The following is a 24,570-nucleotide window of genomic DNA, read 5'->3' as shown; positions in this document are numbered from 1 at the left end:
CTATAACACCGCCATAGGTGCGCTAGCCGTCCCTAATTTAGCAGTGTAAGTCTAGAGGGAAGGCAGCTAGTCATCACCACCCACCGCCAACTCTTGGGCTACTCTTTTACCAACGAATAGTGGGATTGACCGTCACATTATAACGCCCCACGGCTGAAAGGGCGAGCATGTTTGGTGGGACGGGGATTCGAACCCGCGACCCTCAGATTGCGAGTCGAGCGCCTTATCCACCTGGCCCATGCCAGGCCAGTGTGTTTGAAAAAGGTTAAGGATTCTTAAATAAATCTAGATATGAAGTAAACTATTTTAAGATGATTTGGATAAAGTGAATAATTAAAGATTTCCTGGATGTATAATTTGACTATTTTTGCTCATTTGTTTTATGTCAATCACCAAACAAAAAATAGTATTTGAAATTATTTCAAAATCAATGGCAATTTTTATATATTTGGAAATATTGTGGAATAGTTCAATAAATTTAAAACAAATTAAGTAAAAGTTAAATTATTTCAAATTTGTAATAATCATTTTGAAGTTATGGGCAAGGGCTGGCCTGTCCCGATTTTTCGAGTTGGAAATCTGGTCACCCAAAAATTAAATACGATCAAAAACAACATGACAGGAAATTAAAAGAAGACCAAGAGGTAAGAAACTGAAGACAAGATTGATGAAACTATTAGAGATGTAAAGAGAGATTACAACAATAAGATTGAAAAAGTACAGAGAGACAGTAATGACATAATTGAAGAATTAGAAAAGAGCTTTATTGAAATAGAAAAGAACATTGATGACAGAATAAAGTATCTTAAAAACGAATTATTAAATGCAAAGATTAAACCAGCCAAATCTCTTTCATCATAGGCTCAGGAGTTCCAACTAAATCAACCAAGATATGGAAGAGAGGACTTATTTGGTATACATTTTTTACCACTCTTGCTGAAGGACCTTCTTGTATTACTTCAGTATCAGAATTCAACTGGCCTTTTTAAAATTGGCCAATCGAGGTACCAAAGGACTAGGATGGGAAAGCACCATGGAAATAATATCATGCTCAGTTCAATATCATTGCAAGAGTGTATTAACAGGTGGAATAGCAAATAATAAGCCATCCATCTTGCTACCCATTTAAAAGAACTAGCTTTGAGTAACCTGCCAGCTGAGACCAGCAACAATTATTAAGCATTAATAACTGCCTTGTTCAACAGATTTGGAATGTTTCACCAGTAAGAAGTACCTAAAGCAAAGTTCTGGAATATGTTATGAAGGAAAGAAGAGACTTTAGATGAACATGCAAAAGATTTGGAAAGGCTTGCCTAACTATCTTAGCCAGACATTCTTCATGAGATGATGAACTTTTTTGCACACGACCAATTTATAGATGCCATAATGGATGAGGATATGAGAATTAGGCTAAACCAGAGTAGTTGTACATTTTTAAAGGAAGCACTGCAGATGGTGATGGAGATAGAGTCCATTAAGGTTGCAGATGAACAACTAAGGACACCCTCTTGAAGTTAAGGGATTGTTAAATTGGGCAATACTGAAACATCAATTCACGCTGAGGATAGCCCAGAAGAACTAAAAGAATAGGCTAGACAAATAGTTTCTATGAAATGAGGGAATAAACTCCAAGACATTATTCAAGTTAGGTGTAACTTGAAGGACATGTTCCCATGAATGGTAGACAAAAGCTAGTATTGAATAAAAAGTATTTCCAAAAATACCAGAAAGAGGGAAATTTGACCATTACAATACATACTTGAGGTGTCAACAGCTGTTAAGACACCAAAGAGACAACATCTCAATGACGAGTCTTTGAATGCAACCAAACTGAAGGAAAAACAAAGGGCTACAATAATTGGGAAGCAGTAATTAGCTGGACTTACAGAAAAATGTTCAGCTGAGAATACCCCAATTGTTCTGAATGAAATATGAAGTTCACTGTTTACAGAACTAGTCAATAGGTCTTTGGATGGAAGTCTTGTGGTATGTTAGTTGAAATGGGTTATACAGCTACAATAGTTCAACTTGATTTGGTAATGAGAGGTGGGAAAGTGCTTCAAAACATGAAGAAAGAAGAGGGAGTGGATAAATCCAGAAAATAACTTGTCAGCAGAATATCAACCTGTTGAGGAGCCCCAAGTTTCTGATAAGACTACATTCAGAGGTTTATCTAGGTTGGAGCTGCCAGTGGATTTCACCTATCAGAAAAGAGAGTTATTTGCAGTGTTTGCTATTGAACTTAATTGTACAAGTGAATTTTTGTTTACATTGTGTAGTGCAGTTAGTGTTGCTGAAAACTTGGGCCTGTAAGTTACTACAGTGTTCAAGCTAATAATAATGTTAATGGAGGATATAAACTAATTTGTGACTCTTAACAGACTGGAGATTAAATTATTTTAACAAGGTAATTTAAGAAAACCCATCAATGAAAGAACTATACTACAACATTACTTTTACACTGATGTGTATAAGTAGGTACTTATTAAATTATTTCAGTACTATTTATTTACTGTGTTCAAAAATTATCATTAATGAGTTGAAAAACAAGAGATAAATATGTAATTAACATTTTTGTTGTGTTTAAAATTTCTTTCTATTTTGAAATTACTTCTTCATAAACTTTAGGTACTTCTATGGCAATATCATCAGCTTCCTCTCCAGTAGGCTCTGGTGGGTCTTTGAGAAAGTTTACAAAATAAGGTTCTGCTGGCAATTCTGAAGAAAGATTTTCCCCAAGATGTGAGCTCACCACATTATGCAAGGTGCTTAGAAACCATACCTTGTCTTCTTCATTTGTAAACCTAATACATATATATATATATATTTATATGGACACATGCATATCAATAAAAATACTATTCTTAAATATATAAAAGTATGAGTAGTATTCATTCACAAAACATTTTTTATGTAAAAGTGCATGTAAATCTTTAGCATATTCTTTATTATTGTAATTGGCAAATTTCAATTTTTTTTACAATTTTAAAAGTAAAGCATAGTATGTGGTGCAATAAATATTGCTTTTCAGTCAATTTTGTTTAAAAACATACACCATTCTAAATTTTTCAACTATTTTTGTTTTTTACAAATTAATTGCAGTGTAAAAATAATGCTTTCTGCCTATTTAATGGCTAAACCAAAAATTTCATAAATATCAGAAACACTGCTTTTTTCTCTTCTTATAAATATAATTGTAAGCAATTTTTTACAAAATTATTTAAGTAAAATTTAAAACAAAATAGGTAACCAAATTGATTTAATACTTACAAAAAAAACAGAAAAAAAATTTTTTAGAGTGACAATATAGATACCAATATACTTATTTCCTAATAATTTGAACCAAGAAATATATTAATAGCAAAAAAAGAATTATGTATTTGTTTTTTAATTAAAAAATATTGTAGATGTTTCAACTTTTCAAACAGGGTGGTTGGCTTTTAGAATGAGCTGCCTTCAAGGGTGGTGGAGGCAGAAAATTTAACTGAAGAAATGATTAGATGAAGGGGTAAGGGGGTGATTATAGTTGAGAGCTGGAAGGGAAATTCTTAATGGGCTAATAAGCTCCTTTTTGTCCCTTTAAAATAGAAGTTCAAAGTACTGTTAAAGATATAAGTATTTTTTTATAAAAATGCTTAAAACTAAAACAGAAAGACAAATAAAAAATACATATTAACATTTATACAAATAAACACTGTTTGTTGATTACATTTTTCATAATATTTTGACTCAAATTTCAGTGGAGACTACCATATGTTTCTGTGGTAATTCAAGGATAAACACAATACACAATTACCTGATCTCCACAACTAGAAATTTGAAAATTAGATGTGGAAGGACAGGAGTTAGTGATTTGTAGTAAGTAAAAAGAAAAAAAAAGGAGAAAAGCCTGTTTATTTGTAGAGATGAGTGGATAATGAATTACAGTTCACTGAATGATCTAATTTTAGGATTAGGTCAGTTAACTATGAAATGAAATACAACAAATATGAAATGTATTTAGATAAAAAGCAAATGAAAATACAGACTGTATCATTAATTAATTGTAGATAAAATGCACATGATCAGCACAAGCAATAATTATGAGGCTGTAAATGCAGAAGAGATTTTTCAAGCAAATCTTCTTGGCTTTCCAAACTTAGACATCAATATATCTTGAAAGTGTCAAATTGTATTTCAAATCATTCTCTATAGCTAACCAATTAGAAAATTGGATCACAAAAATCTGGAAATATTTCAGCTCCACGTGAAAGTTATGAATACATCCTCCATACAGACAGTACAGTAGGTCACAACATAACTATTCCATGAAAAAACAGATAGTTTGTACAATTGAACCCTGCACACAAAGTAACACCTCTGGCTCAGTTTAGCACATGACCTCAACTGGATTTAGAATGTTCTAAGTTTTAAATAAAAAAAAGGCTCGGTATGGCCAGGTGATTAGTGTGCTTGACTCGCAATCTGCGGGTCGTGGTTTCGAATCCCCGTCCCACCAAACATGCTCACACTTTCAGCCATGAGGGCATTATAATGTGATGGTCAATCCCACTATTCATTGGTAAAAGAGTAGCCCAAGAGTTGGCGGTGGGTGGTGATGACTAGCTGCCTTCCCTCTAGTCTTACACTGCTAAATTAGAGATGGCTAAAGCAGATAATGTTTGTGTAGCTTTGCACAAAATTCAAGAAACAAACAAACAACAAACAAAATTTTTAATATGTTGTGTAAATGATATATATGCTATACAAGAATGAGATGTGTAGTGTTTGAATACTATAAACCTCTTCTCCTTATCTCAGACTTGCCCTAATGCCAACTTGAATTCATCTTTAATACCAATTTATCATTTACAGTGCAAACCAGTGAAATTGCAACCCTCAATCTAACTAGAAATATGAACAGAAACTGACACAGTATGCACAACAGGGTAACACATTACACTAACCACTTGTTCATGAAACTCACAAGCATGAATAATGTCCTCACCTAACACAAACCTCTATCTAAACATGTAACACAAAAAGTCAAATTAAGTTATTTCAAAAGTAAAATACAGAAACAACATAATTAAAGCCTTTTAGAGAAAAGGAATAAAAATAAATAAACATCATAACATTTCTTTAGATATATAAGTTTCTAGAGAAAAACTTATTTTTACATAAAATGGCATATAAATACATGAAATTCAAAATACAATACAGAATACATGCATGGAAAAATCAGTACTTTAGTTACAATAATGTCAAAAATCTGAAAATTAAACCCTTTTTGTTTTTTACTTTACTTATCTTGGTGGGTCAGTGGAGCATGAAGTTTTGGAATACCTTCCAAAGTATGGGAAAGTGCTCAGTGTTCAACAAAGGATTTTTCTAAGTCAATCAGAAATTCTCTGATCCACCTCACAGATCATTTTGGCTTTTATTTTCTGACAGAATGCAGATGCATCTCTGGATAGTGTCTTACAAGAAGCACAATACAGAAAAATAATTAGAAGGAATAGAAGCAAAATCAACTATTATTTCTGCAATAATTAGTCTGGATCTACAGTACCAAAGTTATTTGATCAAATTAAGCTGTATTAATTCAATGATAAATCTGGCAAAAAGTTTAAAGATTTCAAAAAACAACTACAGTTTATGGTTTATAGTAGGTGAATGGAAAGAAAAAGAAAAGACTCAGTGTGAAGACAGGCAAACATTTTACTAATAAAAAAAAAGACTGTAGAATGAATCATAGGTTGGCTGATCAATCTAATTGTAAGACTATTTTACTGTTAACTATGAAATGAAATAAAAGAAGATGAAGTGGAGATTTTATTTATGGATGACCTGAAGATAAAATATACATGAACAGCAGAAGCAAGATTATGAGTATATAAATGGATGATATCTCTTAATGAAGCCTTGAATTTCTCAAGATATTAGCAAACATGTCTTGAAAGCACCAAACTGTTTGTTTGTTTGTTATGGATTTTGCGCAAAGCTACACGAGGGCTATCTGCACTAGCCGTCCCTAATTTAGCAGTGTAAGACTAGACAGAAGGCAGCTAGTCATCACCACCCACCGCCAACTCTTGGGTTACTCTTTTAGCAATGAATAGTGGGATTTACCATCACATTATAATGCCCTCACGGCTGAAAGTGTGAGCATGTTTGGTGAGACGGGGATTCGAAACCGTGACCCGCAGATTGCGAGTCAAGCACCCTAACCACCTGGCTATGCCAGGCTGCACCAAATTGAATTCACAATTCTCTTTCTCTCTGTATCTAACTGATCAGAAAATTGGATCACAAAAATACAGAAATATCTGATCCATGTGATTTTCATAAAAGTTTCTTTCATACACATAGTAAAGTAAGATACCATACAATTATCTCATGAAACAGTAGATATTTTCCCTTATTAAATCCTGCTAAATATATTAACATCTAGAGCTGAACTAATCACACGACTCTAACTGATTTAGGGTAATGCAAATTAGAACATAGAAAAATTTTAAAACATTTTGAGAAATGAAATATACATTATAGGAGAGTGATAAATGTTGTACTAGAATACTCCTTTTCTATGTTAAAACTCACAAAGCATTTAGATAACATATAATACACATGTAAAAGGCTAGGCAATTATACACTTTATTTTGTAAATGTTTCATGGTGGGATGGATTCATTACATAATTTTCTTAACATGCATTTAATTTTCATTCCAGAAGTGAAAACGAATCTAGGTGTTATGTTAAGGTTATACTTATGTAGTTGTCTTTTCCAAATTTCTGATAGAGGTATGCTAATATTTTCTATATATGGGATAGTGCAAATAATTAGGTTTACTTTGTTTTGTGGACTGTTTGAGTTTGTTTCTTTGTTAAATGCCTCTTGTCTGTTTTTTAAATTCATTAATAGTTTCTGTAACTACCTTAGTAGAGAACTGGTTAACATTAGTAAAGCATTGAATTAAGTGCACAACTTCATTATCGATGTTTTCTGTGGTGCACATAGTATATGCTAAATTTAGGAGGCTTTCCAAAATTACAGTTTCACCACCTATGTTGTTTATGCAATTCCAAGTCCAATTCTAACCACATCAGACATAAAAATACTCTAAAATTGAAGACAAAAAAGAATTATCATAAAAAATCAAGTCCCTTTGATACTGACATATCATCCACAAAACATCTAGGTTTCTAAGATAATAAAAAACAACTTTGGGATACTTCAAAATCACAAAATGTTGGGAGAAACATTTAAGGATAAACCTATCATTTCATATTGACATGAAAAAAGTAAAAGATTTATTAGTTTTTGCATGGCTGAAGACACCAGAAGAAATCACCAATCTTCAGTGTGGTAAACGTTTCTGTACACATTCATGGTGCAACACATGCCGTTACATCAACACCAGTACTTCTGTAGACAATCAAACAGTTGTTCACCTGTACCTCCAACTGTATAATTTATTGGGTTACTTGTTTATATTGTGGACAACTGTATGTAGGAGAAACAGGTTGGATGTTGTCTGAACAAGTACATAAGCACATCTGTAATATCCAGAATTATGATCTAGACAAACCTGTACTAAACATTTCTATAATAATGACCATAAAATTAGCCACTTCAAAATCCTGGCCCTCTGTCATTCATCAATAGTCAAGAAAAAGAGACCAAGATGAAAATGAACTCATCTACTGAATTGGTACCATTCACTGATGGGAATAAATAAAATATTTTCTTTTTCATAACTCTGCCTATGTTGGTGTGTGTGTGTGTCAGCAGTTCAGTATTATGGACAAGTATCAGTGTGCTGGTTTATGTAGCAATTATATCACTTGAGAAGGTACTATAAAATCATGTACACACAATGTATACGTTTAGTTTTAATTTTCTCAATTCTTTGTTTGTGAAAGCTTTGCTCCTATTCTGTTCTTATCACTGTACCACATTTCAATTGCAGGACTGAAATAACAGAATGAAATTTCTGGGTCTAACATTACATTTTTCATTAAATAGTTTATATTTTCGGCCTTCAAAGAGTATCTGAATTTTGTTTTGAGTCCATTTTGCTGGTTACACAAAAGTGTAAAGGCATTTGACACAATTCTGACATGTTAGGAAATTGATAACCATGCTGTATAATAACCCTTCTTACATAAAATTTCAGTTTTTGGGTTTATATGTATCTTTCAAAGTGCTTTTAAATCTAGGCCATTCAGTTTGTACCAGATCATTTTTGTTCAGCACGGGTATCATTTCAGTTTCAGTGTTTTTCCCAGCATCATTTGAAATTTTGGTGAGTTTATTGGTTCTATAAAAATCTGCAAGATCAATAATAGCCCCATCTGCTAGACCTTCATCAAAAATGTAAGACTAAAGTATATGTTCTGTGTGTAGGAAAATCTACAGATAAAATATACAATGTTATCAAAAAAGACTTTTGATTCTCATTTAGAAGGTTCTATAGATTATGTAAATAAAATATGAAAATAAGTTATACCTATCATACCTTCATACAAATGCTGTATTAAAGAAAATTATAATATTCTGTATGTAACATACTTTCACATTTACAAAAATATTGCCAATTTTCATGAAGATACACACAGTAAGTTTGGAATTATAGTAATTGTTAACTCTCCAATACAGATGTTATGTATGTTTTTAGGCTTACAGGTGAGTAGAAACCAGTCTAAAACAAAGAACAATTATGGAGAAATGGCTTAAATAAAACAAACAGAATGGGAAAATAATCAAGTTTTGTAACCTAACAAAAACATTGATAGTTGAGGGTACTATCAGTGATTGTTATCACTTCTAATATTTATCATCAATGCATTGCTATCAAGACGTTCATAATCTCAATCTATTGATAGTTTGATGTATTGTTACATTCCTAGTTGTGACTTACTTTCTTTTTTAAGTATGATGGAAGTATTTATGTTGAAACATCGCTATTCTCACAGTGTGCAGCCAATAGGCACACCAATTTATATTGTAGTATATTGGTGATACAAGTAGTAATTCCTTAACTGATACGTGTAAAATAAAAAAAGACACGTGGCTCTCTAAAAATTATGCATATTTATGCGGATATGCTAGCTATCTGGAGCACTGTTGATATTCCAGCAGAAAACTAACCAAGCTAACTCATGGCATCAAAAACAGAAATACTACATTTTTATGAGGGTCTCTCATCTGTGGTAACACCTTAGTTACCAGACACACTATTCTTCCCAACAACTTGAGCTATGTAACACTAGTATTACATATTCCACACTTGCTGCACATTTAACATGTGTGTGTATTGGCCCTCTGTTTATAATGCAATAGCGAGGCTAATTGGAGAGCAGGTCTCACTTATAAGCCATGTTCGTTTGTCATTTGTCTCTTCATTAAGCTCGACTGGAGGGAACTCAGGTTTATCACTAGAGCAGAAAATGTCAAGATTAGTAGCCTGTACAATTTCAATGTCACTGGGACATCAGTAGATGGCCAGATTGTCTTGCCATGCAAGGCTGGGGAACATTCAATGTGTAACAGATGATTTTTATGGGCCCTACCTAACAAATCTAACCTAGGATGTTGGATTTCTACCAGGTTTTCATAGATTATTCTACAAAACCAGAACATAGCTGATGAAGGATTATGTACAAAGTAAAACTGCAGATCTCATCTGTAATTCACTATTTTCATTAAAGCATACCAAATACTTGTCACTTGCACCAAAATTCATACATAGTATGTTTACATTGATATTCTTGATTTAGAACAATAATGGTACACAGGTAAATTAGCCACTCATAATAAGAGTTTTGAAGATTTGGCTGAATGAAATGTTAATGTAAGAACATGTGCAGAAGAGGAGAAATAAACAGGTTTCATGAACACAACTACAACCTGTTTGTTTCATGTACAATTGTGTTACATGGTTCCAAGCTGAGAAGACAAAACTAAATGAACTTGAAATTAAACTAAAATGAGTAGTCAGCAGACATAGAAGTTCTAAAACAATGACACAGCATGTTCTTACTCTCTTGGTTCAAGGAATAAAGTGTCTCCTTTCAAAGTTAGAATTAATCTCAACCAAAAATGCCAAAGCTGTGTGTCACAGAGCTCATTCTTCTTGCACTAACCAATCAGAAAAGGGTGGAGGGATGCAGAAATACTTCTTTTATCTGATCAAAAAGGACACAATGCAACTATCTCATGAAAGAGTAGATGGGTTCCTGGACCAACCAAGCACCAAAAACAAGTATAGCTTCAGTTTGAACTTATCATATTAACTCTAACAGATTAAAGGTACTACAGAATCATAAATTAGAAAAGTTTATGAATTAAATATAAAATAAATATATACTATAGGAGATTAAGTTATGTAGCATCTGCATAATACAAAGCTAGTACAAGAGTTAGAAAATATAATTCAAAGGCATCAACCTAAATATTCTAAATGGATGAAAAACTAAATGTCTGGAATATACTATAATTTCAAATAGCACATAAATTTTAAAACAGAGTTGGAAAGAGCTCTTTATCATTTAAAAATGGTCTTTTTATAGCTAAACTCTGGTCAAAACTAAATGTGGCTTTGGTGAAAAATTCTGAAGAAAAAAGAAACAAAAATGCTTAGAAGTATGTAATGAATCAAATTAATGTATACTTGTATGAATTTATCCTTCAATGTTTTTAAATTTTGAACAGATATTAGTTTTACTAGACATTTGATAATTTAAGTTTTCTCAAAAGAAATTAATTGAAAAATAAGCTAATCTACCTATCTGCAATAACTCTGGTAACTTCATGTTTCCAAAGAGATAAAATGTCTCTCATTAGCTTGCATTCTTCTCCTCTGATCTTCAGCATCCCCTCCCATATGCGAGAAAGATCTCGTAAGTTGAAAATGTAATGAAACTTTGCAGGAGTCGGGAGCATTTTTTTCTGTGTTCAAATGGGAAAATTTATTTGTAATAACTAATAACCACAACAGCTAAGCATTAACAATATAAAAATCATAACAAAAAATACACAAATGTAATTAATAATTATCACATCTATTACATAATTAAAAAAAATATGAAAACTATAAGAACATAAACACTTGCAGAACAAAATTTGGTAATACATGTACACCAATAACCAAGACTGATAAATCATACTTAAAAACTTTGGTACAAAATATGTTATATAAGAAAAGTTTAATAAAACCACATAACAAACCTTTGTCTCATGCCAAAGTATTCTTGTGGTAGTGACAAGTTTAGGGAGAAAGTTAACAATTTCTTCACAAAAGCGTGTTGAGCAGAAATAACCACATCCTATCACACCTGTGAAATTGTTTTTCATTTAGTTAACAAAGCACAGCCAATTCAGTGCACATAGAATATGTTAGCATAAAGATACACATAAATATATGATTAAATATACTCCTTAGTGGCAGCATTAAGTTTGAAGGCTCATAATGCTATAAACTAGCTTTTGATACCTATGGTGGGCATAGCATAGATAGTCCACTGTATACGTTTGTGCTTAACTCCAAACAAATGATCAAATATGTACATGTATATCTATAGATTTCATTGTGATCTGGTTAATTTGGTTATTTATATACATATAAATAAGATATACAGATCATAATTAAACTATTCTACACCGAAATACTGTGAAAGAATATTTGTGGATCCAACATAGCACACATTTTTAACCCATATTACAGGCTTTCCTTTCTGTAATTAACAGAAACTCTTCATTATTTTCTTTATTATACATCACTTTCTTGTCTATATATAAACACATAAAAGATATTTTTTAATGATTATAACATATCTAAATATGAGCATTAAAAATTTCAACTATTTATTACTATTAAATGCTAAAACAATTTCAACATACAGAATATTTTATCAATGGAGTTATTGGAAGGCAAGGTACAATTAAACACAGAAAACTGTCTTTTAAGGCGACTAGGGATATCATTTCTTCCTCCACCAGGATGGATCATGGCTGCTATGAATTGTATGTCAATAATGTTAGTGACATCCCCTGGTTTGTCCAAACTATAGAAACCGTTCATCTCCTTGAGCTGGCGAACAAGTTCATTGGTTACCTAAATACATAAAGAAAGTAAGGTGGTTATTAATTAACAAAAGCACATTATATAGTTGTGTTGATTTTTTAAAAATTCAAAAAGTGCACCCCTTCATTGGTCTGACATATTTACTACAACTTCACCTAAGAGTAAAAGTGAACTGGTTTTAGTTTTTTGTCATTCAGATTAAATCTGATTGATTTACAGCCGCAAAACTATAGGGTAAAAGGACATGCAGATATACAAGTATTGGTTTGGCCAAGCAACCTAGATTAGCAGTTTTCAAAAGAATCTTATGGGTGAACGGTTATTATTCATTTCCAAATTTTAAACAAAAATTTGATAAATTTTATCAAATTCTCCTAATTAAAGAGTGTTTAGCATTATGTGATATTAGCTTAAGCAATTAGCATAAATAATTATGTTTTATACAGCTCTACCAAGTACATGCAGGCGATACATGATAGAAAACATACTTTATTTCATGGATTTTTTCAAATTTGGTACACTGATAGATCTTTACAACCTACTATTATGTTTCAAATTTTGTCTAAATATAAGCCACATCTGCAAAGTTATTATAAAAAAATGCTCAATTTTCATCAAAATTTTTGTGCATTCCTATGCAAAAAGCTAAGTGAGCTATCGGTATGACATTCTTTTGCTACAGCTTCACCTAAGAGTAAAGGTGGAAAGTTTTTATTTTTATTTCATTTAGATTAAAGATAGGTGATTTAGAGCAGCAAAACTATAGGGTGAAAGCACATGCAGATACATTAATATGGGTTAGGCCAAACAAGTTAGATTAGTAGTTTCTTGCTCAAGTTTTCAAAAGAATTGTACAGGTAAATGGCTATTATTCATTATTCATTGCCTACTTTTAAACACAGATTTGCTGAATTTTATGAAATTCTCCTAGTTAAAGAAGGTTTAGCATCAAGTAATATTAGCATAAATAATGATGCTTTATACGGCTGTGCTGAGTGCATGAGGGTGATGACAAGAAACTATCAATCTAGATTCCATGACATTACTATAAAGGAAGTTATTTACACTGTTTTAGAGAGGAAAACTACAACGAAATATTTAAAAGAATCTGATTGGTTCTATAAAGTATAGGTCTGTTCCAAATAATAGGGTTGTGATCCTAAAGCTACTATAGAGTCTCACTTTCTTACTTGCTGTGGTATGTTGGTGTGTATTGACAAAAAGTCATGTTATCTAATGAAAAACACCTTAGGTGTGAAAAAAAGTTGCAGCCAAAAAAAGGTTTTAGCATGCAACTTAAAGGAATGACATCAAATTTGATGTCCAAACTGGTAGCTACACTTATAGCAATGATAAGAATTTTCCAGCAAGTATACTTTCATTAGTTAGCCAGGCCACATTTTTTGTTCAACTTGGGGCATGATGGTAGGTAAAACAAAATATGCAGCCTAGCTAAGTAATGAATTAATATATCATTAAACTATAGCCAGGCTATAAAATGGTCATAATATAAGATATACTTCACAAATCCACTTCACTGCAAACATAATGTAAACTCTGCAATAACTTTTGAACCAAATGCTCCATATTAAATATTAGCAGTCTGTAAGCATTTTCTTGCAAACTTATTAATAAAACAAACAATACTGAATAAGTAATCAAAATTATTACCTGATCTCCCCATTCATTGATAATAGGCATGTTTATGTCATCAATGAAAATAGTCATCTTCCTTCCAGCTGGAGGTCCATATGTATTTCCCATTCTTTTGTCTATGTAACTCTCAACTGTTCTCTGTAATATAAGTACAATCTACAACATATTTCTTAATTAATATGTCAGCTGTTATGAGAGCAAAACAATAAAAGGAAATGAAGTATGAAAATTTTTCACATCTGTCATTCTATAAATATTATATATTGTGCAGTTAAAATCATTAAAGATTGTTAGAAATAAATATAAAAATTATTTGAAATCCATTTTATTGTTACTAAGCACATACAGCTGTATCCATTTTGTTTCCATATATATATAAAGTCAAAACTCCATTTAAAAACACAAAAAAAAGCTAAAAATAATCCTTTAATAAAGGAAAAAAGAAAAACCATATATAGTTATTGATTTTAAACATAATATATATTATGACTTAGCAATACCTTCCTTGATCCATGAAAGTGTTCAAGAAAATATTTTCCCTATTAAATCAAAGCAGCATATAGTTAGTTTTAAATATAATAAACCTATAGGTCCTCTTATCTTCAATTACAAAAAATGTATTGAAGATTTCAATCAAATATATATTGAGAAACTACCTTGTAATTGTAATAACAATGAATTTAAGGATCCTTTTTCATAAACATATAGTTACAGGTAATTTAAAGATCATTAAAGATAAAGAATTGCAAACAATATTGAAAAATGGAACTAAATTTAGAATTTAAAAAATGTGAAATATTGAAAGATGTGGAAAAAATATTGATAAATTATATTATCGAAATAAGTAAGAATACCTACTATCCTCCATGTTTCTTTTTTGAATGGAAACTGTATTTCATGAATTACATAAAAAAAAATTTTAAGAAATTTAAACCTTGTTCAATATAAAATTGATACTTCTTTTCATGTTTTCAAAAATAAATTAAAGAAGGAGTAAGAAAAATTTATTATCACTCCCATTGACAAGGCAGTTTGCAACTTAGGTTTTATTTGTAAAAAACTGTATGCTCAAATTCTAGTTAAAGAAATTAACAATACAATTACATTTAGCAAAAGTACTTTAAAAAACAATATTATTACTAATATAATGAAGGCCATAAAAAGTGGAATATATATCTTTTTCTTCTCATCTGGCATTTTTATATGCAATTCCTAAATTACATAAAAATTCCATCAGATTCAGATTTATAACAAATTCTTTAAACACAGTTACTAAATCTGTTTCAATTGTTATAAATAATATTCTGGATGTTGTGTATGAAAAAATAAAAACACTATGTTTAAGTAACACAAATGAATATTTTGGGATTATTAAGAACAACATTCCAGTTTGGAATGCTTAAATAACTTAAATGTTTCAAATATGGCCAGTTTTGTTTCTACTTATGATTTTACTAGTTTATACACTGAAAAAGACTTAAAGGATTTGATAAAAGTGTTTAACTATCTGTTCTATGATTTTATAAACACAGAAATAAATATTCATAAGTATAAATTTACTAAAATTCAATGTAAAAACATTTTTCATTTCTGTGTATATAATAGTTATATTACTTTTAATGAACAGTTATATAAACAAACTGTGGGGATTCCAATGGGAGCTAACTTTTCTTCAAATATGGTCAATTTATATTTATTTTTTTATGAAAATGCATTTATGAAATAGCTTTCAAATTCTAAATTATACAATTATATTTTTCATTATATAGATGATCCAATTGCTATTAACAATTAGTACTTTTCACCAAGTATAACATATCCAAAAGAACTAAAAACAGAAGAAAGTAATAATAATAATAATGCATATACTAATTATTTAGATTTGGGTATCAAATTAGTAAATGGTAAAGCACAACTAAATATTTTTGAAAAGAGAAGAGCATTTAATTTTCCCATCCTTGGTCTACCCACCCCTAATAGTGTGGTTCCTCGTATGATGCCGAAAGGCGTCATTACATCTCAATTAAGTCTTAAGCCCAAAAATCAAGTAAAAACTTAAAAAAGAATTAGAAAGGCCTATGGCCTGCAAAAATGTAAAAATACAAGCATGTGGGATAATGTCACCATTATCAACGACACTGTCCAACATGAGGGGTAAACCTTGAAAAAAAAACATGTCAAAAGTGAGCAATTGTGATTTAAGTGTTACAAAGGCCACATATTGGCAGATCAGTTCCAGATAAAATAAAATAAGTAAGAACTGTGAACAATGTGTAGCCTAAACAAGACAACTTCCTCACTTCGATCATTACAGAAACTACACAGCCAAACAACAACATAAGGTTTGATTTGGAAAAGCTGTTATGAATTTGCTCACTACAAATCGACTGCCAAGTGGCATAAAACCATGCTTTAATCACAGGAACATAGTCCATATATGGGACAGGCACAGCTGTGACAACACCAGAGCATCAGGCTTAGCTGCAGTGTCAGCAAGCTTGTTCCCTGGAATACCAATATGGCCAGAATCCAGAAAAACCAGATAGAAATGGATGACAGAGAAAACTGAGCCAGTCATTTCTGAATATCTAAGAGATCAGGGTGAGAACTCATGTGAAGCAATTCCAGGGTCAGTAGAGAGCTAAGAGAGTCGGTGTAAATAGTACAGTTAGTGTACTACTTAGCTTCTATGTGATCTGAGGCAAGTGAAATGGCATACAACTCAGTAGTGAACACATCCAACATCCTCAAGGCAGAGTTCCTAGGCAAATTGTAAACCATAGACCCATCGTCTAGCTTTGATTGTATGACAGCACAGTAGATCTTGAGCATGGAACATCTATTCACACTTCAAAAGAGGGAAGAGAGGACGTTCAGTGCCCTTGTACACTTGACACAAAGCTGCTTAACATGAGGAATGAAAATAAGCTTATATAGTCAAAGATAAGGCCCAGGAACTTAGTCTCAGCTACCACAAGAGAAACATCACCATCAAGATGGAGCCCTGTATCAGGACGCAAACCCTGCTGGTGGTAAAAATGAATGTAAACACTCTTAGAAGAAGAAAATGTGAAATTATGTGCCCTGGTCCACCCCAACAAGTGAGTGAGAGCAGTCTGAAGCTGACACTCAATAAACCTTATGTTCGATGACCAACAAGAAATGTGGAAGTCATAGACAAAGAGGCTGTTTGCAACAGTAGGAGGAAGTTGTTCAGTGATAGCATTGTTCTTAATACTGAAAAGTGTGACACTCAAGACACAGCCCTGAGGGACTTCAAGTTCCTATATGAAGGATTGGGACAAGGTTGAACTTGCACGGACTTGGTAACAGCTGTGAAGTAAAAAGTTATGAATAATAATGGGTAAAGGGCTTCACAATCCATATGAATGGAGGGCATGCAAAATGAAGATAGAAATAAGATGCTCTCTCTCTTGAGGAAGGCTTCCTTGATCAGGATTTCAAGACAAATTAGGTGGTCCATGATGTCTACAAAAACCAGATATGCATTAACCACCCTCTCTAAAACCTTACAGAGACAGCTAGTCAAAGCAATTGGATGATAATTAGAATGAATTTTGAGATCCTTCCCAGGCTTTGAGAAAGGGAGAACAATAGCCTTGCATCACGCATCTGGAAAAACATTCTCATGCCAAAACTGGTTAAAACAACCAGAAGAAGAACAAGAGAAGCAGGAGAGAGATGACATAGCATCTCGTAGTGAACATCATCAGGACTGAGTGATGTACTGCCAGACCAGTGAAGAGAAAGATTAAGTTCCACCACTGTAAATGGACGATTATAATCATAGAGACAATCTGCCTGAAACAAAGTGGCTAGTTTTACTTAGGAGGAGGAGAACTGGATGGAGAACCCTTTTGTTTGCAACCACGATGTTTTCATTAGTAGAAAGAGGTCTGGCGACCTTCATGGAAACTGCACTGGGTCAGTTGGGCAGATCTCTGTCAGGGAAATAAGACTCCAGAGACTGAGTGCACAACCAAACAATGGTTCTGCATCTCGGAGCCAAAGGAAATGGACCAGAGCAGTCACTGGATGCAATGACAGGGACAGAAACAGGAGTAGTCATAGACTTGTCAACACTTGCATTCACAGACAGCAAAAGACTTTTCACATGGTGGAAGAAAGACAGAACCATTGATCGACCCTGGGGGAGCCACCCCCAAGGCCACTTACTTACAGGAATTAAAAGCCAAAGTGATGTGTCAAAGTGCCACCAATATGAACTGAGATGACACCCTTAAACCACCAGGATCCTCCCCTTCCCATCACGAGACACCACACACACAGCAAACATGTGGGGGGATTTTCAGATCCTAGAGGATGTAAACTGAAGAAACAGAACCTTACCTGGGAGGTCCCCTCACCACATACAGGAATGTACCTCAACAGGAGTAAGACTAAAGGACTAAACATAAAATTTGGCAGGAAAGAAATAATCTTCAACTAAGCCAGAGTGGTTGGTCTCTGGAACAGGTTGCCTTCACATGGGGTGGGTGCAAGTAATGTAAGAGATTTTAAGGGAAAATTTAATAAATATTTTAATGATAAAGGTTGGATTTGAGGTGTTTTTTTTAGTTTAATTTACTGAACAGAAACAGCCTAGATGGTCCAGAAGGTCCGTTTTTGTCTTTTGATGTTATATTATTGTTGGCTATTGTAATTGGTTCTTTCATAAGGTTCCCCAATGGGTCAGTGGTAAGTTTATGGGCCTACAACACTAAAATACAGGTTATAATTACCCACAATAGACAGCACATAGAAAGCCCATTGTGTAGCTTTGTGATTAAATCAGAGAGCATGGTAGTGATCCCTATGTAGGGATGAGTCCAGTTGAAATTGGCAGCTTGTACATTTTGTTTGGTAGCACGTAAGCCAAAGGGTTATAGACAAAAAGCCCTTCACTAATCAAGTACAAAACTGTCTCAAAAGTTCAGCTAATTTTCCTTAACTTCTAGAAAATGGGTTGAAAAAACCTTGATTTTCTCCTTCTTCTCCATCAGCTGTAATTTATAAACCACAGCATGTCTACTTCCAGCCTACACACCAAAACACTTCACTACTCCCTAGAAAGTGTCTTTCATACCTAGAGCCTAAAATGATTCATGACAGATTAGTTACAGCCCAAAATGCAATGATACAGATTGTTTAATATTGTTCAGTACACATATCAATCAATAGATGGTACAACCTGCAATGCTAATTGCAAAAGAGTGCAGAAACTAGCAACAAAAAAATTTATTCTACAATTGTTGGGATGTAGGGATGTAAAAGGATCAAAAACTAGAGAGCATTTGAGATGGGAGGAAAACCAGCATTACCCATTCCTGCATTCCACCACTCATACACTGCACTCACAGAGTGGATTCATATATACATTAAGTGGTGGAATGCAGGAATCAGCGATGGAAATTTTCCTCCTATCTCAAATGTTCTCTAGTTTCTGATCTTTTTTCCCATCCCTGGAATTTCAGAATAAAATTTTTTTGTTACTAGTAAGAAAATTTTTTTACATAATTGCTATTAAATTGTAAGTTTACCTTAAAAAAGTGGATTCATCCATTTTTATATAATGTTTTTTCTTTTATAGGAATTGTTTTCTATATATATATGTATGTGCGATATTTTTATGCCTTCATGTGATATACATGAACACACACACACTGTTCTTACTTTTTTTACCAGACTCACAGCCTATTAGGCAAGAAACATTTGCAGTGGTAGCAGAAAATATCCAGGATTTGTGCCCTAGAAATTTAATTATCTACACTATCTAAATATGAAAACAGTTTTTTATTTATTTCTTTTAAGCAACATACAAATATTTTAGCTTTATCTTTCTGTTATTCTTGGAAAAATATTTGTAAATTTTAGTTTCACCAACCTGAAACATCACTGGAGTTGTGGCTGAAGAAAAACTCACATTCTTGAATGTGTGTTCTTCAGGATTATATTTTGAAAGGAAACTTTTAATGATAACTGTCTTGGCAGTGCCTTGTTCCCCAATCAATAAAACGGCCTGAAAAATATAAGATTTACCACTCTTACACCATATATTTAATATATATATTCACAAAAGCTTGTAATATGATAATTCATATCACAATAAATACTAATACATAAATTGACACAATATTATTGTCATTTTGTGTATAGAATTTTTCTGTCATATATTGTATAATCATATAAATGTCAAAAAGTTAAATACCAATTCATTTTATATAACATTTATGAAGGATAGCTTTTAATGTCTTTGACGAATTTAGAAAACAAAATGTTATCCTTTTTAGGAGTATACATCATATAAGCTCTTATTTCAATTACTTCAAATGCTGTACATCAGTTTTAGTTTGATATAAATGAGTAGCTTACTCTGATAAGAAACTAGTATTAATTAGAAAATATCAGGTTTTTAATTTTTCTAAACTTAAAAATAAAGAAAATTTCTCAATTCCTAATTAAATAATTTTAAAAAAATCTAAAAAAAAGCCTAAAATTAATTTTGATTCAATCAAACTTCAAAGAACTAATTAAGATGCATTTAAGTGTACACAAAAAATTCATACAAGTGGATCCAGATGCTGAAGAGTATAAGATGTCAACAAAAAAGTTTTAAATTTAGGAAAAAAAAATTAACTTAAATTCATAAACAGTTACTTTAACATTTTATTAAAAAAGAAAGTGTTTCATAAAATGTTATGCTTACTTTTATAATTTTTTACCTTTCCTTGCTTTGATATAGTTTGTATAAGAAAATCTGTTTGTATATTATCTACGTTGGGTACCAAAATAGATGAGAAAGCAGGAACATGATCAGTAGGATATAAATATTCCTCTACTTGATGATCCCAGTGTTCCCATTCACCTTTGATGATAAAAATATAATTAGAAATTCATTATAGTTCAGGTGATTTGGTTTTATAAAGCTTTATATATAACTGTCAATAATAATAAACTCTAGATTTTAACAAAACGAAAACACAAGTATATAGGTGCATACTATCCCATAACAGTCCTATAATTATCATAAATCAATATTTTATTTTAATGTGAGTTTTCAAGATACAGCAACAGGTGTTTTATTTACTAAAATACTGAAACAATAAAGAAATTCACCCTTCTTTAACTAGTATAGAATATATATATTTATTTAGGTATATTTATATACTTTATCTAAACTTCCATGCAGATGTTCTGAATGTATCATTCTTGTTAACCAAATGTTAAAAGGTTGTAAGCATGTACTAACTCCTTTATTCAGGTTAAACTATGAATGCAACAACTAGAAATCTAGAAATATGCATTGCTTTGACCTTTTATCTAACTTCCCTGGGGAGGAGAGTGCCCATCTCAAGGGGAAACAGATAATTGTACAAATTGGTATGAGTTAGGTTTTTAAAGTCTTTTATAAATGTTATTTGTAATAGTTGGTGATGCATGCTGTACTGAATTCCGGTACACTGTAATTTAAAGTTTTTGGGTAGCAAATCAGAACTTTTTGTCCTGTCCAATGCAGAACAACAGAAAGCTCCCCTACCTCAGCAACCAGTTAAAGTCAATGGAAAATGTAAAGTTGACCAATTTAGTCAGAAATATATCACTGTAAATATAGATTTTGTTTTATTTGCTCATTTATGTTTGTTTATGTCCTTTACTGTCCAAGTTCAAAATTATTCTCTGCAGTTCTGGAAACTGTGTCCTTGCAGATATTTTTAATTTTTCTGTTCATTTTCAGTGAGCCTGAATACCATAGATTTCTTTAAAGCTTTCATATATGAGACTCTGTAAAAAATCAGCCCTAGAGATAGAATCCTTTACTATCGCTTACATTTTTAAATGTATAGTGTAATTTTTCAAGAGCTTCTGTATATGTTGAAATAGTTGTAACATAAAGCCTAAATCTTCCATACAATTCAACAATACAAATTAATATTATTCAATATAACCTTATGACATTTTTTACAATAAAAAAACAATACATGCAAATTTCTAAAGGTAACAATAGTGCCTTTCAAGCAGTTCAAAATATACTGAAAATTTTTTTATACATAAAAAAAACTTTTATCATGTTAAGTTGTGCTTGTAACTCACCTTCTGTCAATCAATTAGAAGCAAGAAGCAAAAAAAAAACAGTAACATAAAAATTAAAATGCTACTACTGTAATTTTCTATGCATCATATAACTAGAAAGTAAAAATTCACCATTATGTAATAATAATCCAAAATGCATTTTCAAATCATTAAACTGTAGAACAAAAAAAATTACATTAATTTTCCCAAGTTTATTAATAGGAACTAACATGTAAAAAGAAAACTGTTTTCAATATAAGACTTGTTAAAATTTCATAATACCTTTCTGATTTACACAGAACTCAAATATTGTGTTGCCCTTTTCAGTCTCTTCAGCTGGTGGGAGTTTTAATTTATAAGGATGATTCTTCAAGAACTGTGCCATTAACTCTCTATCTGGTGGCTCAAGTAGAGCTCCAAAAGACCACATCAGAGCAAAAACAAAGTTTTTCTCTACCTGTAAACCAGATAGTGATACTCCACCAGTCTCATCTGTTGGAAGCATTCCTTCAAGAAGATCCATGGCCTGTTTTAAATAAAAAGCTCTATCAAATGTAAGTTTCAGATAATCATCAATCCATTCTAATATAAATAAAATTGTTTACATAAAATATTAGACATTATGAAGTTAGAGAAAATGGTCATTTCATATATTTTTTATCTGATTGCTTCATGTGACTCAAAATTGTACTTTTTAGAGCAAAAGTATATAATTATACAAGGCTAGCAAGTTTTTAATTGTAAATGCAAGTCCTTCAGTTTCTGTTTTTTTCCTAATGTAAAGTTTGACTGGGTGTTTCAGATTAAACAGCTATCTTTAATTTCAAAACACTCAGAAAAACCTATGATAATGTTAAAGCACATCAAAAGCATGTATTTTTATATTTTTTGTAAAAAGATAAAAATAATGATGGATTAGTAAAAAATGTTCCAATACTAAGATCATAAAATTATATAGTACATATTTATTATTGCTAATATTTACTAAATGAAACAACAGTTATATGTCAAATACCATCACATAACACTAACCTGTTTTATGTAGTTACATTCTAGCAGTTCCATTTTAGGGGTAAGTGTTGTGGCAATGTACTGATATACATCAGAGAATACCATATCAAACAAACCCTCAAGTATTTCTGCCTCTTGTTTTGGTCTTTTTTTCAACCAGCTCTATAGATTAAGCAATAAACAAAAAATGTGTAAATTTTTTTTAATTATCCAATACATAAGATTATATAAAAAACATCAATGTAAGAATTTTATTTCACATTCAATTTTTTTAATATATTTAACCTATTGAACAGCAATCTTACATTATTTTGCCACACTCATCTGGATATTTTGTTAAACTATGGCTTTTATAGAGGAGTGAAAGGTAATGAACCAAATTACACAAAGGCTTCATTATAAATGTAAAAACAAAATTGTTGCACATCATATAATATGCAAAAATATGGATGTGAAATTAGTGTTTTTTGACATACAAATATGGTCAAAACAAACTTTAACCATAAGGTTTGTTTAATGTCAGTATAAATTCAAAACCTAAAAACTTGTTTGTAATTGTGATGATTCCATAAGTGAAAGATAAGTATTCCTGTCATGTTTTATAATTATCTTTTTTTTTTACAATAATCAATTTTGTAGTTTAGTGTAATTAACAGCTAGTATATTTTTGCCCAGCCTATAAGTTTATATTCAGGTAACACACACATATATATATATATATATATATATATATACACTAGTTATTCAGTAAGGTATATATTAGGTCGTCAATAAGTTAATGTTGCTTTTTTTTAGCTGAAAAAACCTGAACAACTTTTATATAAAAACAAAACATTTATTAAAAGAAATAGTCTCCATTCTTATCAATGATGCTTTTCCATCTTACATTGAGGTTGTTAATGCCCTGATTTAAGAAATCACTTAGCTTTAAAGCAAAAAACATGTTGATGTCCTCTTTAACACTTTCCACATTTGCATACGTTTTCCAATTAAGATGGTGTTGCAGTGAATGAAAAATATGGTAATCTGATGGTGTCATATCTGGAGAATATGGTGGGTGGGGGGAGACCTTCCCAAGCCAACTCCATGATCTTGTGTTTCATTAAACGTGTCACATGTGGACGTGCATTGTTGTGGAGAAGAAGAACACCTTTCTGATTGACAAGTAAAGAACATTTTTGATGACAGGCTTGATTTAAATGTTCCAGTTGTTGACTATAGATCTCTGCATTAATAGTTCACTGTGGATTGAGGAGTTTGAAATGAATTACTCCTTTGATGTCCTACCAAATGCAATGCATCACTTTCTGCGGGTGGAGCCCAGGTTTTGGGGTTGGAAATGGTTTTTGTCCATGACTGAGTCATTGTTTTGGACTTTTAATATTCACATAGAGAATCCATTTTTCATCACCAGTGACAATTCTGTCCAAAAATTGTTCATGTGCATTATAAGCCAGAAGAGATGTTCACATGTTGGAAATGATGATCATTAGAGAGTTTGTGAGGTACCCAAACACCTTCTTTATGGAGTTTTCCCATATTCGTTTGATGTTTACATATTGTTTCATGAGAGACATGCAATTTCAGGGCTATTTCACGAGTGTGTTGCCTTGGGTTAGACTCAACAAGCGTCTTCAGAGCATCAATATCAATTCCAAGATACTGGCTCCTGCCATCACAGTTTTTTATGGCTAAAGTCACCTGAATGAAATTTTATGAAACATAATTGACACTTATAAACGTT

The 24,570-nt window shown here is 31.8% G+C and overlaps 1 protein-coding gene across 1 annotated transcript in view; it reads right to left on the bottom strand.

The window, feature by feature from the left end:
- The window catches only part of LOC106457450 (dynein heavy chain 8, axonemal-like), a 459,787-nt gene that overhangs the window by 157,383 nt on the left and 277,834 nt on the right, over positions 1-24,570 (bottom strand). Inside the window, exons 45-53 of the mRNA XM_022383398.1 lie at positions 22,848-22,988; positions 22,098-22,341; positions 20,468-20,610; positions 19,630-19,764; positions 13,740-13,862; positions 11,885-12,098; positions 11,213-11,319; positions 10,770-10,933; positions 2,612-2,804 (exon numbers count right to left, since the gene is read on the bottom strand). Coding sequence (XP_022239106.1) covers positions 2,612-2,804; positions 10,770-10,933; positions 11,213-11,319; positions 11,885-12,098; positions 13,740-13,862; positions 19,630-19,764; positions 20,468-20,610; positions 22,098-22,341; positions 22,848-22,988 — 1,464 coding nt within the window. The remainder of the gene's footprint in view (positions 1-2,611; positions 2,805-10,769; positions 10,934-11,212; positions 11,320-11,884; positions 12,099-13,739; positions 13,863-19,629; positions 19,765-20,467; positions 20,611-22,097; positions 22,342-22,847; positions 22,989-24,570) is intronic.

Source organism: Limulus polyphemus, unplaced genomic scaffold, assembly GCF_000517525.1.
Source record: "Limulus polyphemus unplaced genomic scaffold, Limulus_polyphemus-2.1.2 Scaffold333, whole genome shotgun sequence".
In the NCBI taxonomy this organism is placed as follows: domain Eukaryota; kingdom Metazoa; phylum Arthropoda; class Merostomata; order Xiphosura; family Limulidae; genus Limulus; species Limulus polyphemus.
The sequence above is the reverse complement of the archived record's forward strand: the minus strand, read 5'-3'. Positions and strand labels throughout refer to the sequence as shown.